The following is an 18,213-nucleotide window of genomic DNA, read 5'->3' as shown; positions in this document are numbered from 1 at the left end:
CTAAAAGACATGGTACAGAGAAGACAGATGGCCTTAGGACTGAGGTTTGCAGTTGGACGACTGATAGAGGAAGAGGAGAGAACGATGTCCAGAGAAATAAACACTGAAGAAGCAGTCTGATAAGTAGGAAGAGAACCAGGACAGGACTGTGTCTGGAAGACATACCAAACACTGGATTTGTTGAAACACAGCAGAGACATCGAGGAGAATTATAAGAGATGTTATTCAGATGTAGCAGTGATCAGATCATTGATCACCTAAGTCAGTGCAGACTCTGTCAGGAACGAAAGCCGGACTGAAGAGGGTTGTGTGAAGAAAGGAAACGTCTGAGGCGAGTGTAGACAAGCCTTCCAGGAGTTTGCAGAGGTATTGTTGTTGATTGATGAGATGGTAATCAGAGAGAATTTGGGTCAATTTATTTTTCTCAGAATATGAGTAATTACTACACGCTCAAATGATATTGAAAAGATACCAGAGGAGACATTAGAAATGTAAGTTGAAGCTGAGATGAGCACAGGAGACAGCCAATGACTGATCTGTGAGGGAACGGGCTTGGGTGGACTCTTGGGTTATGATGGCGGTCAAGGGGGTTGGTGGGGGGTGGCTGACAAGTGACTTAAATGCATTAAAGAGAAGTTAGCGGATATGAGAGATTGGAAGCATATTTGTTTGGCAACGTCCCTCAGTAGAAGTGGCAAATAATATATTTGAAGAATTCATCGAAAGTACAAGACTTTCACCAATGACGTTGTACTGTGCGGATAAGTATTTGAAGGCAGCGGCCTTTCTTTTTGTGCCACGGCCCAGTTTATGGCCAACACTGAAGTGGAGCTGGAACCACGTGATCGGGGGCTGTTGCTGTGATTAATATGTGGTACTGCCAAATAAGGACAAGAAAATTTAGACATTGTATATAAAGTTGTTGAGTAAGAGGCAGCTTGGGAGTGAGAGGGAAGGGAGTGCTGGCGTTGCCTTGAACGCTCTATAATTCTATTCAGTACAACAATTTTACTAATAAAAAAATATACTAATATATCATAGTGCATTTCCCTGGACTTCAGTGTCAATCACCCGTGAGACAGACGATAACATTTCTTACAGAATCATTTGTATTCTGTGTATAGTCATTTGTGCCCTTTCCATATTATGATGTTCATTAGGAGAACTGATCAAAGGTCGGCAACCTGTGACTGGCAGGATATGCTGGGATTTGTAGTGCCACAAGAAGTGGAGAGGTCGCCTACGTCAAGCAGGTACAGTAGTATGACCGTTCTTCCACATCAACATAATCATTTACGTCCATATGTTTTGTTGAGTACTTATAATATAATCATACTTCATAATTCACTAACATTTCAAGAGATCTCAAGGACGATGCTCTGTTTCAAACAACCCATCAACCCACTGACCATCACTACTCCTTAACCCCACCCCAGCTGTCTGATGTCAGTGTTAGGACCAGGGGCTGAGAGCGGGCGCATACAAGGTCATAGCTACGTTGAGAAGATAACGCAGAGCCGCTACCTTGTGTTTTATTTTGCCCAACGCTCCGGCGGTTCTTCAGTACATTGAGAGAAGGTAACACCATCAATGGTCAAGCTTGCACAAGTATCCAGGGCCCCAAAGATACATTTATTCTACTGATACCAGCGACAACTACTTTTTCATATTGTTTGTAAAGCGTAGACTACTTCGAAAGCTGAAATAGCGCCCAACTGCTTTTATATTCACCCCCTGCTTCCTAGAGTCAGTACCTTATTATGGTTAACTTTAAGCTCCCAGATATTTGCTATTCATTTCAGTTTAAGCTTTTTAACAGACCGAGGCAAATAACTCAGCCGCTTACAGTTTTAAGAGAGCAGAAGTCTCTTTTTCAGAGCACACATATTTTTCCAATATAAGTCCTGAGCTCCTCAGAGACTGGTCCAAGCCTCCAGCCCAGTTCTGCATGAAAACAGGCCACATTCCAGCCATCACAGAGCAGCCCAGCAGGAGGACAGCCAACATAACTGCTAAATATCCTATTTACATTGGACCCTACCTTAAGCAAATTCATCTCAATTAAGGGCTCCTGGGACCGGCCCCCGAAAACCTGATAGGTGTACAGGCTGATAGGCCCAACTCTGAGAAAGAATAGCTCTTTGTCTAACCTCCAGACTATGGTTCTTCTGCGTCGGCCTTTCTGCCATACACACAGCAAAGAAAAACAGAGCGAGTAACTAATTACCAGTGACCTCCGTGGGGACGCAGACAATGCAGGACAAGACGCCGCAGTTAGGGCCATTTGTTCTCCATTACAAGGGACCCTTGTCTCATTATAGGAGAACCCCAATGCAGAGGACCCATAACAATCTCAAACTAAGTTATATTAATTCCAGGTGGAAGTAGAAGTTCTGTTTCTGCACCGTAGACAATCTGTAACCTCTTTATTTAGCTTTATCTTATCAGAAGGGGTGAATACTTCTATAAATCAATTGTTGTCTTTATAGTTTTGTATTTTATTTATTACAAACAACAAAGTTTTTGTTTCTTAATTGCACATTACAGAGTTCTGTGTTGATTACAGGTAAGAATCCTTAAATAAATGCCTTTTATTTGCCTGATGTAAGAAAAATGCCAACCAGGTAAATATACTTATATCTACTGTAAGTATATTATTATATACTTATTACCTGATTCATTTACATAGAAGGGACTTATTCTACAACGATTGCAGTCTGCTTTTGAAGTCTCTGTAGGTCGGACATGTAACCTGGCCACACACAGGCCAACTCGCCCCCGGAACGTGTGCTGGGTGTCTGCCATACACCTACCTGCCTGCTGCATACCTACCCACCTGCCATATAATATACCTACCCTACCTGCCATGCACCTACCTACCTACCATATACCCACTTGCTATACACCCACCTGCCTGTCATATACCAACCTGCTATACACCCACCTACCTGTCATACCTACCTGCCATGCACCTACCTACCTACCATATACCCACTTGCTATACACCCATCTGCATGTCATATACCAACCTGCTATACACCCACCTACCTGTCATACCTACCTGCCATGCACCTACCTACCTACCATATACCCACTTGCTATACACCCACCTGTCATATACCAGCCTGCTATACACCACCCTACCTGCCATACCTACCTGCTATATACCTACCTGCTATGAACCCACTTGCTATACACCCACCTACCTGCCATACCTCCTGCTATATACCTACCTGCTATGCACCCACTTGCTATACACCCACCTGCCTGTCATATACCAACCTGCTATACACCTACCTACCTGCCATACCCACCTGCCAAATACCTACCTACCATTTAACTACTTGCTATATACCCACCTACCTGATATACACCTAAATCTATGCGTGTCACCAAATTTGAAATATTAGCTGTTCGGTTCATGACCCAAATCCCATAAGGCACCATTAGCACGGTTAGATGATGACCCAATACACGATAAGATATAAGATTCATCACCCAACCAGACGTACTGTCCAACCCAATCAACATCTGGGGGTAAATTTATCAAACTGCGGGTTTGAAAAAGTGGAGATGTTGCCTATAGCAACCAACCAGATTCTAGTTATTACTTATTTAGTACAGTCTACAAAATGACAGCTAGAATCTGTTTGGTTGCTATAGGCAACATCTCCACTTATTCAAACACCAGAGTTTGTTATTAAACTGCTCCCAGTATACAGTCACTACTCCCAGTATGCAGCCGCTGCTCCCAGTACACAGCCACCGCTCCCAGTACACAGCCACTGCTCCCAGTATGCAGCCGCTGCTCCCAGTACACAGCCACCGCTCCCAGTATACAGCCGCTGCTCCAAGTATACAGCCACTGCTCCAAGTATACAGCCGCTGCTCCCAGTATACAGCCGCTGCTCCCAGTATACAGCCACCGCTCAGAGTATACAGCCGCTGCTCCCTGTACACAGCCACCGCTCCCAGTATACAGCCACTGCTCCAAGTATACAGCCGCTGCTCCCAGTATACAGCCGCTGCTCCCAGTACACAGCCACCGCTCAGAGTATACAGCCGCTGCTCCCTGTACACAGCCACCGCTCCCAGTATACAGCCGCTGCTCCCTGTACACAGCCACCGCTCCCAGTATACAGCCGCTGCTCCCAGTATACAGTCACCGCTCCCAGTATACAGTCGCCGCTCCCAGTATACAGTCGCCGCTCCCAGTACACAGCCACCGCTCCCAGTATACAGTCCCCGCTCCCAGTATGCAGCCACCGCTCCCAGTATGGAGCCGCTGCTCCCAGTATACAGCCGCTGCTCCCAGTATACAGTCACTGCCCCCAGTATACAGCCACCGCTCAGAGTATACAGTCCCCGCTCCCAGTATGCAGCCACCGCTCCCAGTATGGAGCCGCTGCTCCCAGTATACAGCCGCTGCTCCCAGTATACAGTCACCGCTCCCAGTATACAGTCGCCGCTCCCAGTATACAGTCGCCGCTCCCAGTATACAGTCCCCGCTCCCAGTATGCAGCCACCGCTCCCAGTATGGAGCCGCTGCTCCCAGTATACAGCCGCTGCTCCCAGTATACAGTCACCGCTCCCAGTATACAGTCGCCGCTCCCAGTATACAGTCGCCGCTCCCAGTATACAGTCGCCGCTCCCAGTATACAGCCGCCGCTCCCAGTATACAGCCGCCGCTCCCAGTATACAGTCGCCGCTCCCAGTATACAGCCACCGCTCCCAGTATACAGTCGCCGCTCCCAGTATACAGTCGCCGCTCCCAGTATACAGCCGCCGCTCCCAGTACACAGCCACCGCTCCCAGTACACAGCCACCTCTCCCAGTACACAGCCACCGCCCCCAGTACACAGCCACCGCTCCCAGTACACAGTCACCGCTCCCAGTACACAGTCACCGCCCCCAGTACACAGTCACCGCCCCCAGTATACAGCCACCGCCCCCAGTATACAGCCACCGCTCCCAGTACACAGCCACCGCCCCCAGTACACAGCCACCTCTCCCAGTATGCAGCCGCCGCTCCCAGTACACAGTCACTGCCCCCAGTATACAGCCACCGCTCCCAGTACACAGCCACCGCCCCCAGTACACAGCCACCTCTCCCAGTATGCAGCCGCCGCTCCCAGTACACAGTCACTGCCCCCAGTATACAGCCACCGCCCCCAGTATACAGCCGCTGCTCCCAGTATACAGCCACCGCTCCCAGTATACAGCCGCCGCTCCCAGTACACAGTCACTGCCCCCAGTACACAGCCACCGCTCCCAGTACACAGTCACTGCTCCCAGTATGCAGCCGCCGCCACCAGTACACAGCCACCGCCCCCAGTATACAGCCACCGCCCCCAGTATACAGCCGCTGCTCCCAGTATACAGCCACCGCCCCCAGTATACAGCCACCGCCCCCAGTATTCAGCCACCGCCCCCAGTATACAGCCACCGCCCCCAGTATACAGCTACCGCCCCCAGTATACAGCCACCGCCCCCAGTATACAGCCACCGCCCCCAGTATACAGTCCCCGCCCCCAGTATGCAGCCGCCGCTCCCAGTATGCAGCCGCCGCTCCCAGTATGCAGCCGCCGCTCCCAGTACACAGCCACCGCTCCCAGTATACAGTCACTGCCCCCAGTATACAGCCACCGCTCCCAGTACACAGTCCCTGCTCCCAATCAAGGTATAATTTACATGTGACATGAAATCCAGTCTGGTCTGAGGCTTTACTGCCATATCCAATTGTAAAGCGCTACGGAATATGTTGGCGCTATATAAATAAATGATGATGATGATGATGATGATGATAACCATATTCTGTGGGCCGACATTGAGCAGGAAATATCCTAAACTACTTTCTTATGGGTGGAATGAAGATTATTACAATGTACAGACGTTGCACAATAAGGTACTTCACCCCACATAAAGAATAAGGGAAACTTTTACTAACACTTTATACTAAGCAGGAGAACGTAGAAGCTGCTGCCCAGCACCGGAGGGGTTAACAGAAATATGAAGCTCTCCCAGTGTAATCATATCTCTCATTAGACCTCACCCCCCACTCTCTATCCCCTGCTCATTTATCAAGTCACAAGCAAAACACTACCCCTATTCTGCTCAGGAATGTGTTTTCAGAAACTCTATCCCACTCTCCTAGACTGGGCCCAGTCCCAAAACTCTCAGGGATTAATGACAGGGGGGCTCCTGAAACCCCCCACCCTTCTCCACTTCCATCTCAGGAAGGGGGGGGGCTCTTGGTATGTTCACCTGCATACAGCATTGTTATTGAACCCGAGCCCTGAGTGAGGGTCCCAGCTGCAGCCCGTGAAATTGTCAGATTTCAGGCACCTCTGTCTAACCCGTTCCCTGCCGGAGGGGAAACCACAGACGGATCTACATTCCAAGGAAAGTCTGACGTCAAAACAGGCTCCTGACCCCGGCTCGCTCAATACGTTTCCTGTATCAACATTACGGTTGGATGATATCTCCATATTAAAGGGACTTTATACTCCAAGAACAGAGATTTGTTGGTGTTTTCTTGCAGAGTAAAACATGGATACTCCCAGTTCTGAGAGATGCGAGAAAATCACCTTAGATTCAGGCGATACGCCATTTATATATTAATAAATGCAAATGTGTAACACTATGAAGTCCTCTGTAGCATAGGGGCATTGTACAGCTGTGTATTCCGCGTCTCTGGCTCACAAGCGCAGTCTATCTCTCTGGGGCAGATTCAATCAGCCGCGAGTGCGGCCATGTGTCTGCAGAACGGTCCGCGGAGGCACTAAAATCTCCGCTCAATATCCCTTGTGCCCCAAAGAGACGCCAGGGGTAACGAGTGGAGAATTCTGTATGAGCCGGCAATGTGCGCAGTGGAACCTCGCGGCTCATTGAATCTGCCCTATGAACGCTGTGGGAGGAGTTTATACAGTATAACAGGACCTCTGCTCTTACACTGCTTGCGATATGCAGGTGGATAAGACACATAAACACTGGATTGGAAGGGCTATAATACTCAGGTTCACAGACCCAACGCGTTTCGCTGTTATAACAGGGTATGAAAAGTTTCAGATACCAAACTGCAGTCGTCCACTGCCTGTACTCACTCGCTAGGGTCACAATGGCGGGAACGCTAGCCATGGCTCCAGCGGGGGTCTGAGCGATACACTGGTACCTCCCGGCGGTATCGTTATTCAGACCGGTAATCACCAGGGTTCCTCCAGACACCAAAACTCCTGGGAGATCTCCCAACTCCACTCCATTCTGTCTCCAAGATATCACCGCGCTGGACGGCTCCACCACGCAGCTGAGAGTGACCGATCCGCCATATTTCTGGAACGTAGACAGCGGCTGGATCAGGAACTGCGGGGCTTGAGCTGCAGAAAATGACAAAAATTAGGCCAGAAATTAGAGTTAGATGAAGATCGGTGACTTCAGTCAAACAAACAACGTCCAGACTTCAGTTACATGGGAGCAAATTCTCTTATACAGATGTCTAATGCTGTCATTGGGGGGAATTACACTGGTCACAAGGTATTTTATAATTATGTCTTTTCACTTTTACCTACGGCAACAAAAGAAATCCTTGTGCCTCAGTTATATCACTAGTTCTACTGAACTGAAGACCTTGGGGTAAATTTATCAAGCTGCTGGTTTGAAAAAGTGGAGATGTTGCCTATAGCAACCAATCAGATTCTAGCTGTCATTTTGTAGAATTGGTTGCTATAGGCAACATCTCCACTTTTTCAAACCAGCAGCTTGATAAAAGTATCCCCCGAACACTGGTTCAGAACACAAAATATACTTTAACTGAAACGGCAGCTAGGAGTAAAAGCCCAGCGTGTCTACATACGAAAATCGAGGGAATTAGCACCAAAGTTTCCATCCAGAACTGCAAATTGACAAGTACACAGCTGCAAGAGAGTGTATGTGAGGGACCATGGTTACGTCTGCACACAGCGAACACTCAATGTTTTTACAGCATTAGAGAGCAATTAAATCCACTATTACATGTTGATATATATTACAGTGCCTATGTATTACAGAGTTCAATAATACACCTAAAATAACTTGTGTTTATATTTATCTAATTATAAAGCTGGGCTGCCCAAATCCTGTGCTAACATTTGGTGAAATCTGCTTAGCGGGATGGAGCTACTTTATGTTGTAATTTCGCTGAGAAAGAGGTAGAGAGTTTGTATAGTGCATTACTGGAGTGACAGGCTTGCGGTCTTCTAGGTAACAACAATGTTGCAGCAAGCATTAAGGGAATACACAGCATGCTTTGCTATTTAAGCTTTTTGATTCATATTAACGGCCTTTAAGATTTCGGTCAGTTGTGGGAATCTCTTTCGTGTTTTGTGATGAAGGACTTCGCCACACCTCATAATTTTTAGCCCGTAAAGGATTATTTACAGCAACTTTGAAATGTGATTTATTAAAAGCAATCCTTAGTGTTGCCTCTTGAGTATTTAGGAAAGCCCTATGACTCTAGAGTCTAGAGTAGACCCTTCCACCTTACTGGAGTCTGTGGCCTTTGACCCTGTGATGTCATTAAAATGAACCTGCAGGACAGAGACACAACTGAACAAGCTTCGTCCAATCAGTCAGTCACAACTGGACTTAATTTCCCATCCTCTTAAACCCCCAATGAGTAAATCATGTTCTGTTCCTGGCAGCATAAAACGCTGATCTCCTTTATCCTCCCGGGGCCTCTAACCTCTTCGCTATGACATCATGTCTGTTTTGTCTCAATGACATCACGCTCGCAGAGGGAACACACCCTACAATTAGCATTAGAGAGAGATCTCAACTTGATTAGCAGCAATTTCTGAAGAGCTAAAGCTGTTTATCGTGGAGCAGCCTGCATATAATAGGAGCCATTTATACATCTACAGGGCACCCACGTCATGGTGTCTGCAGAGGGGGATTCTGGGTAAGACATGGCTTTGCTAGTGTCATGGTGGGCCCTGTGGCTATTTACAATCATGTTTTCACTGTTCATTCAGATAATCCTGCTGCACGAAACATGGAACAATCAAGTAAACATTTATCTTACTTGTCATGGAGAAATGACTGAATATTTTCCTCCCACTCCTCTCTTCTTATACATTAATACTTAGGTAGGATTTAAACATGAATCAGACTCCAACCTTTTCTAAACATGTAACAAGTAGACATTAAACTTTGCCTGTCCCCTGTGCACAACTGTGCGGTCTGAAACAGCGCTCACCTTAGTGCAGCCAATAGAATTCATAATTCAGTCTGTCAGCTCAGATGTACACACAGTACAAGCTCCGCCTACTCATGCGATATTAATGACATGGGTGGGGACAAAATAAACCAAGCCTTTCGTTTGCAGGTTTTTAAGAGCGGACAGATAGATAAAATAAATCCAGAACACAACTCTGATGAGGCTTTGGGACAAAATAAATGTTGGCAGACAAGTGATCTTAGCAGCTTTCTACATGTTCTGTGTAAACGGGGGTGTGGGAGCAATAAATATAGATATTATCCTAACAGTATATAAAGGGCTCTGCTTTCTGCATCAGTATTTATGAGCTATGCTCAAGCTGTTTGACCAGAAGAGCGGACGGACAGTGATAGATCATTAGCGCAGCCTGAATGGCGTTTTCTTATAAACTTGCACACACTGGCCATCCGCGTAGGCATCAATGATTCCTCTCTTGCGCTCGGCCAGCGCCGAGTTCACACATAGACAAACGTGGTGGTTAAAACAAACAAGTAAACAGAAGTCGTGTACAACACTCAAACCTCTCAAACATCGGCCAATTTGCTGCCTATGCTCAAAAGCGCATCAGCGATAACCTCTATATCGCCGATGGATCCTGTAACAACCACCGTGTCTCCCTCCACCCGCCACCCCACCCTCCGACCAAGAGACCGGGTACGTGACATGTAATGAATCAACGGCAAAGAAGAGATATTCACACCCATCCAACAACAACACTGGCAACAAGCTCCCGGGCACAGCTGGCACACGTCCACTCAGGGATTAACCAGTTATCTGCCCGGCACTCTGGCTTCTTTCAGTAATAAGTCTGCATGTTCATGTACATTGGGTATAACTACAGTGGCTATACAAAGGATTCACTCACTTTTATATTCTTATCACCGATCAACACAAAATACTCTAATGTCAAATAAACAAAACAACAGCTCTTTATCTTAATAAAAACAGACAGTATTTGGTTAGAGAGTGTAGTATCCATCCTCCTATTTAATTTTTGCTAGAAGAACCTTGAGCTGCAATTACAACTGTGAGTCTATCGGGGTCTTTGCTTGTCAGCTCTGGACGCTGCCATATTTTATCTACTCTAGCTCCACCAGCGGGATGGGGACTGTTGGTGAAACCATTCCACGGATTCTTGATAGGATTTAGATCTGGGCGTTGACTGACCCCCTCTAGAAGTTTGTTTTTTTAGTATTTAAGCCTCTCAATGTGGCTTTTGTTGTAAGCTTGGGATCATTGTCCTGCAGGGATATAAATCTTCTCCCCAGTCCTAGGTCTCTCGCAGACGGCAACAGCTTCTCCTACAAGATTTCTCTAAATCTTGTTCCATCCATTTGTCTTTCACGGTTCTGATGCAGAAAAGTCTCTCTACGGCATTATAATCCCGGCCATGTATCATGGTAGGAATAAAGTTCTTTGGATGCTGTGCAGTGCTAGGGTTGCACCTAACATATTTCCTAGTGTAGAGGCTAAAATGTTCAGGCAAACGGATGCTCAGGTTTGGAGGCCGGACTGTTCTAGTCAAATTCCCAGTTTTGTCATTTTCTCTCCATTTTATAAGGACGGACTTGACAGTGCACCAGGAAATATTAACCATATTTGAAAATTTCTTGCATCCTTCCTCTGACTGGTGCTTTTCAATAACTGTTTTTGAAACTGGAATGTTCTTTGATCTTCATGATGAAGCTCTTATTTGGAAATGCACTAACCAACTATAGGACCTCACAAAGACAGGTATATTTAAAAAAAATCAACTGAAACTCTTTAATTGAACACAGGTGGGCTCTAATACATTAAATATGTATTTAAGTGTATCTTATCAAGGGGATTAAATACTTTAGTAATCAATTATGGTCTGGTTTTTTTTTTCTTTGTAATCAATTAAGAGAGAGTTTTTTTGTAGTTGATATGACAGTGCAGTTTGTGTTGATCAGTGGTAAAAGTTCCCAGACAAATTCATTTTGATTCCATGATATAAGAAATCAAATGATAAAAATACTAAAGGGGTGTGAATATCTTTTTATAGCCTCTGTAAGGCATATACTGAGATAAATGCTGCACAAACAGCGAAACGGGCACAAATAAGATATTGTAGTAACTTTTCAGCTGTACAATCGATCGTCAATACAATATTTCTGTATGTACCACTACAAGCAATGTGGGCTAGTCTCTACCAGGAATCCTCAGTCTACAATAGGTGACAAATGTTTAGATGCTTTAAACTCTTACACACAACACGGTCGGCCCAACGTCCATCTGTGTCTACTGTGAACAATGTAATAGACCACAGCACTGTGGCGCAGTGGCTAGCATTGCTGCCTCACACCAATAGGGTCATGAGTTCGATGCCTGATCTGTGTGTGATTTGTACGTTCTCCACTTGTTTCAGTGGATTTCCTCCAGTAATATGATGGCACAATATAAATAACTGGTGATAAATGATAGTGAACAAATTCACCTCTCAGTCGTTACATCTATTCTGTGCATTGACAATAGGATGGATGAGCAGACAGTATATTGTTATTTAGGATGGGAGTACCGGACTCATAGGAAAAATTCTGCATTAAGCAAATACAAATATACATTGATAGAAATAGAGACACTCACTGAACTGGTCAAGACAGCAGACGGCACTAAGGAGACAGCAGCAGATTGCGATTATCCTCAGAATCATTGTCATTCCATATACCGGCGCCAGCGACCGTGGGCACATCCACCGCGCTCTCCGGCCCTCTCCGCCTCACACCTGCGGGGGAAAAAAACAAAGAATATACCATCAAAACCGAGGGCCATGGTGCATCCGGGACACCCGTACATCACACTCTTCATTGTTTATATAATTATTGATCTAAACGCTCCTCCATTACTGAACTTAAGACAATGTGGATACAGCTTGTCAACCACTTTCCAATCTAAAATATCCACCAATGGTCACACTAGGCTTGTGAATGGCACTGCATTCACAACAAGAGCTGGAATGAAAGCCTGAAGTTAGATAATATCTATGTTTTCCTACATATAAATAATAATGTAAATACAATAAGGATTCGTGCAATATCTTCACCACAGACGTATTCATTTATATACTAACTGCTATTTATATAGCGCCTACATATTACGTAGCACTTTACGGAGAATATTTCATTGGTCCCTGCTCCAGTGGAGCTTACACTATATATTCCCTACCTTAACACTGTTTAGTTTCATCAGGAGCCAATTAAAAACTTTCAAACAATTTCTCATTATGACTCTGAACAAATCAAATGACGTTCTCCATAGCACTGACCTGTGATACAGGGACATCTAGATCTACAGTTCTTATAGCTACTGAAAGCAGAGTGTGCTACTCTCCTCTCTCCATGTAAATCACATCCCTGGCCCCCAAACCCAACACCAGGGCCCACTTCACTTACTCGATGCGGAGAAGAGTCCTCTCTATGCCCTGATCAGAATGAAGGCAATCCCAGCTGTTTAGAAATCATAATACTCTTCCCACCAGGTTAAAATAACAATTTCCTGTGAGTGGGGGTCTAGATGGCCCCTGACCCCAAGCCCCCTTCTCCTAACACCCCCTCCCCAACCGTCCTCCTCCTTCTCCGGCCTCAGACAGGCCTGTAAATCAAACCCCAGGAGGGAGTCATTAGCAGAGTGAAATTAACAAGGGCTGGAACAGTATAAAAGACGGCAGCTCCAGTCCACTCTGGTCTGGGGGCTGCAGAGGGGGTCTTGGATCAGTCCAGCATGCACAGCCAGGGAGATGGATACCGCTGTGATCCTGTTACAAACTTAACCACTTCCAAACACCACTTCACTAGCTGGAAAATACCCTAAAACGCTAAAACAATCCCGTACAGACAGATACAGCCACAGTAGTCTATACAAAGGACCAGGCATCCTTATACATTTATAGTTTATTTGATACATACAAGTAAACATGTCATAGATCAACGACTATTAAAGGGCTGAGTGAATTCTACAAGTGGAAAAGTATCTCCAATCTACGTTATAGATAGGAGGTACCCCAAGAGGTTCCACGAATGGACACAAATATTCACGGTAACTTCACAATTTTTGATTGATCCAAAAGTTAAAACTGGATCAACCACGATCAAGCCAGTTTGCACAAATTCATGCATTTTACATGGGGGCGCTTTTTTTTGGCGAGTCCAAAACGCGAACAACGAACAAAGTTCTGCTCCTGAAACAATAATATTACAAAAACACTAATGAGAACATTGAGCAAGTCCGAATCGGGGTCTATAAGCAATTGCACCCGAGAAGATGTTCTGGGCCTTCAAGCTACAAACAACTTTCAAACCAGTTCGAAATTTTTGAGCATCGTTAATTATATGTAATTAAAAACTGATTTATAATATACTTTTACATAAAGACTTACAGGTCTAATTTGTAGCATAAAAGAAGCACAGCCAGGTGACGTTGTCAGTGGATAATCAGGGTGGAGGGATGTTTTGCCCACCGATTTTGAGAGAGGTGGAAACGATTACCCCAGGATATTGGGGGTGTCCAGAGGAATATTGTCACTGAATCTTCGGGAGTCAGGAAAAGATTTGCCCTCAGATACTGGGGGAAACTTCTACCCTGGATAATACGGCTGTTGAGAAACTTTGAACGCATATAATGGGGTGGGGTGGGGGATATGGGGAGTTTCACCTGGATTTTGGGGGCTTTGTGGAAAATGTTTTGCCTGCATACAGAGGAGTTTGGCGTATAGCAGTGAAACGTTTGCCCCTGGGCTGGAGGGTGGGGAAAGTTCCCCCAGGTGCAGAGGGGTAGATGGAAGGATAATGAGCTGGGAAAGTTCTATTTCGGAATACTGGGAACGTTTCCAGAGACGTTTCAGGGAGTTTTTAGATTTACAATAACCAGGTCAAATAGCTGTTTAAATGCAGGATCAAGTGATACCGAGAAACCGCTGGTAGTTGTTTATGACCAAACATTACATGTGGTTTCCCGGCAAGACCTGGGCCTACCACACAAACCACCCATTTACCAGCTTACGTTACAGAGGAAACAAGTGACGGAGCGACCAGGCTCGTCGGTAAGAACATGGCCACAACAACACAAGACTCTTGGAGAAATCAAAGTATCACAACTTTTACTTGAAGGGGAACTTCCTGACATTCTGAGATCTGTTCAGACTCCCAGGTTCTGTAGAGAGGGAGACGTCGGTTTAGCGTCTAAATTATTCAGCACACTGGCAGTGACGGATTGATACAAATGGAGTAGATATAGCTCAATGATTAGTTTATGCTCAGACATATGTCATGTACTCGCAGGTACGTACACAGGAAGTAATAGAACCATATATAAGAATGCAGATCAGGTCACCCCATATCAAGTTACTATGTAGAGATAACGGGTGTTTTCGCCAGAGGTAGGGTTTCTCGCTACCTGCCAAGGGCCATCGCTATTCAGAACGCCTGCTAAGTAATTTATTTTTATTAACTTTTCACATTTTTTTTTTCCAAGTGTAACTAGAAGCTTAAGTCAGACTTCCCGTTCCACCGCCCATGTGTGAACCAGGAATACCAGCGAAGTGATAACATTACGTTTACCGGTGCCTTCTCTAGGAAAATTGCAGCAATAACCGGTTTTCTAGTGGTAAGCGTGATACAAGTTGTTTGCTATCTCCACATCTTATTAAGCAGCCCGGATAGCGTTTGAACGGCACACTGCTGAATGTGTGGAAGTTGATCATACTTGCCAACTCCCAAAATTCGAGTAGGTCTCCCGGACTCCCGGGAGAGCAGGCAAGTATCCCGCATACTGCTACTTGATGGCCAAAATGATGCGATTCGCTGTGAATCGTGTCATTTTGGCGCCCTCAATCCGCGGCAAAATGTTGTTTTTTTGTCGCCGGGGCGGGGCCCCGCCCCCTCCCGCCCTCCAACCACGCCCCCTGACCGGGATCTCCCGGAATTCAATGTTAAAAGGTTGTCAAGTATGAAGTTGATGTATTACGATATGGTGCTAGGACGCGCAGGGAACGAAGTGGGAATGGGCCATAGAAATATCACGCACTAATTATAAGACCTACATTCCAATACATAAAATTACTTTTATTAAATATTATGGCTACTCCTTGGCCTCTTACAGCGACATAGGAATAGCCGTAGTATATAGATGATGCCAGGGCTTGCTGGGAGTTATTGTTCTCTGGGGGCTGGAGAGCCACCAGTTGCCCATTGGCTGATTTATATGCTACTGTGCAATTGTCTGGCTTTGCACAGTGCTACAGCCTATGTTGCACTATCCTGTGACAATAATGACAACGAGATCACCGTACTTGTCTAGTGCACGAATAGGAAATGGGGTCAACGTCAAATTCTGCCGCGGGTACCCAGTAATCTATACAGCCACCCAATACAAATATAAACTTTATTTCAGAACTCACACCAACGTTTAGAAGACTCAGATTTCGCCACCTACACCCCCCTTCCCCCCTTATACCCACCAGAGAGCGTGCTGGCACAGTCACCCACACTACAGGCCCAGCTCCTCCCACTTCTGGGCTCTGTTTTATCTCAGCCCGGCTATTTCTGGCACACGTAGGAGTATGGATCTTGCTGGTGGGAGGTTGGACGCTTATGACTGCGTGGAAACTTGGCCGCACAAGTCTGCGTCTTGTAAGGGCTCTTTTATTATTTCATTTTTCTTGATTTTCCCCCTTCTTATACTTGGCAGTTCAGCCTAAACAAGTGATACAGAAATATTACGCCACCCACACTCCCAGTAACTCCTTCCTTGCCAAGAGGCTTCAAAAAGGAAAATATTTCATGGAGAGGAAGATTAAACCCGCTGAAACTGAAAAGCTAAATTCTACAATTATCACCAAAACCTCAGTTAGCCTTCTAGTAATGGAAGGTTAATATAGTTATTATGTTACTAATAAATAGACTCTATAGAACACCGCAAAGTATTAAACACACATATACAAAGGGCCTTTCCTCTCTATCGCTCTCCAGTCGATAATTTTTACCTCAATTTCCTATGAAAGAGCAAATCCGGCTTCTCGCGAACATTAGCTTAGCTCACAAAATGGCTGCCTCTACTATGTGGCGGCGGAAAGGTCATTTTACCTGCAAAGGCCTTTTAAGCAGACCTGTGTATCTACAAGGGTAAAGAGCTCAGACTCCAAGATTGTCATAGGTTAGGGTAGCCTGGACTTAAACTGCGTCTATCTTGTCATGTTGGCCCTTAGTCCTGCCCACAACACTATGAAGCATTGAGCTGCGATGACATCACGGCATTTACCGGAAAATGCCACAACCGATGTTGACAGTGCGAGCTGGTATTTCAATGTCCTTACAGCCTGCAGTGGTGGTTGTGCATCTAGTTACACACTGATGTATAGGTCCACTAACCTGAAACACTAATCACTAACCCTATATCAGATACTGTGAGGTAGATCTGTGCTGTATCAGTGGACGCTACTGATCACTGAGACACAATAGGTGCAGACTCTATCCTGGTGCCCGGAACCCATTCTGGACCATAATCCTTCACCAGCCTGCCACTCACACCCGACAAACACCCAGAGAGAGGCACAAACAGGGTGACTGGGCGACTAAGGGGCAATGGAGAAAGAAGATAGAGGGAGAGTTCGTGCAGAAGAGATTAGGCATTGGAAGATCATGGACAGAGCGAAGTACGGAAGGAGAGAGGATGCAGTCGTAGCCAACAGAGAGGATGCAGAGGAGCAAAGAGGTGTAATGGAATGAGTACCATCAGCACCCTGCCAGCTATATCTTGGCACAAAAAGTGCCAGACGCTGGAAATTAATGGACATTCTCTGGCGTGCCAACCCCGCACCACAACAATCAAGCACAGAGAGACCACCTTGCATCAGGCGGATTCAGGAAACTGCGCCGCCTCAGGAAGTGTAACCATCTTCCAGCCCAAAATAAACGGCGATCTGGAAGAAAATCACACGAAGACGGAAATAACTTCCTAGCACAAACCGACTGGCTGTCCAAACCTCGCACAGCGCCCTCCCAGAGAACCTCGCACCCTCCGAGTTTCTCATACCCTCCATTTCTAAAACTCTACAATTATTTTAGCTAAATCTCATAGAATGCCGAATAAAGACCAAAACTACAAAAGAACTTTAAGAAGGAAGGGGGGGCCTTGATTTTTTACTTTTGCTTTTTTTACCAATTCCCTTTAATTTATGTCCCTTCGCTTGCTATCAACTCAACTTGACAAGCTTGCTAATTGGATAACTGCAGCTCCCACACATGGCCGTGGAAGCCTCAGGGTGGGAGAGGGTAGGGGGATCACTGGTTTAATAGTAGGGTGGGGGTACGTTTCTCAACATGAATTCCATCTGCTTTTTTTTTCCTTTCCACCATTGAGGATGGTCTTTGAATATTCATGAACTCTTCTCTCTTGCACCTCTGCCCCCCTCCCTCTATCCCTCTCATAGCCCAGGACAATAGGCTAACTAACAGCCCCCCCTCTATGAATTAGATAAACACAGGCAGTGTCAAGTGTGAGGAGGGGCTTCAACTGCCAGTCATGGATCGGGCCTACAATGAGGCCTAGGGGCCTGCAATAATACACTGCATGCTTTCCATATGGGCACTGCGTTGCCCGTGGAAACACTAACAGGCAGAACGAGGCTTAATAGAGTCCGTATTCATTGTAATGCAGCAAGCTGGCTCAAGAGACTATTGCCCTTGGGTCGTTTCTCTTTATAACTATACCCCCCCCCTCCCCTCCCTTCAATTTTTTTTTTCCTTTTCATTGAAAAGGGACAAAAGATGGAGGTTGCTTAAGGATCCCAATCTGGAGAGGATCGAGGCCTAAGAGAAAAGATGTCGCTCGAGTTTCGGAAGGCCGAGGGGGGGGGCGGGTTGGAAAATAGAGGATAAAATTGAAGGGGGAAAGAAAAAAAAAAAACCTGAAAGTTAAAAAGCATCGCAGAGGTGCCAGCTGTCTAT

At 45.8% G+C, this 18,213-nt stretch overlaps 1 protein-coding gene across 2 annotated transcripts in view; it reads right to left on the bottom strand.

Annotated features, from left to right (window-relative positions):
- BOC (BOC cell adhesion associated, oncogene regulated) overlaps positions 1–18,213 on the bottom strand; it is a 57,882-nt gene that overhangs the window by 21,606 nt on the left and 18,063 nt on the right. For both annotated transcript variants that reach the window (XM_075197433.1, XM_075197435.1), the window contains exons 2-3: positions 11,858–11,996; positions 7,104–7,373 (exon numbers count right to left, since the gene is read on the bottom strand). In XM_075197433.1, coding sequence (XP_075053534.1) covers positions 7,104–7,373; positions 11,858–11,963 — 376 coding nt within the window. In that variant the 5' untranslated portion in view covers positions 11,964–11,996. The remainder of the gene's footprint in view (positions 1–7,103; positions 7,374–11,857; positions 11,997–18,213) is intronic.

The sequence above is a fragment of the Mixophyes fleayi genome, chromosome 2 (assembly GCF_038048845.1).
Source record: "Mixophyes fleayi isolate aMixFle1 chromosome 2, aMixFle1.hap1, whole genome shotgun sequence".
Taxonomy (NCBI): domain Eukaryota; kingdom Metazoa; phylum Chordata; class Amphibia; order Anura; family Limnodynastidae; genus Mixophyes; species Mixophyes fleayi.
This window is presented reverse-complemented; position numbering and strand designations above follow the sequence as displayed.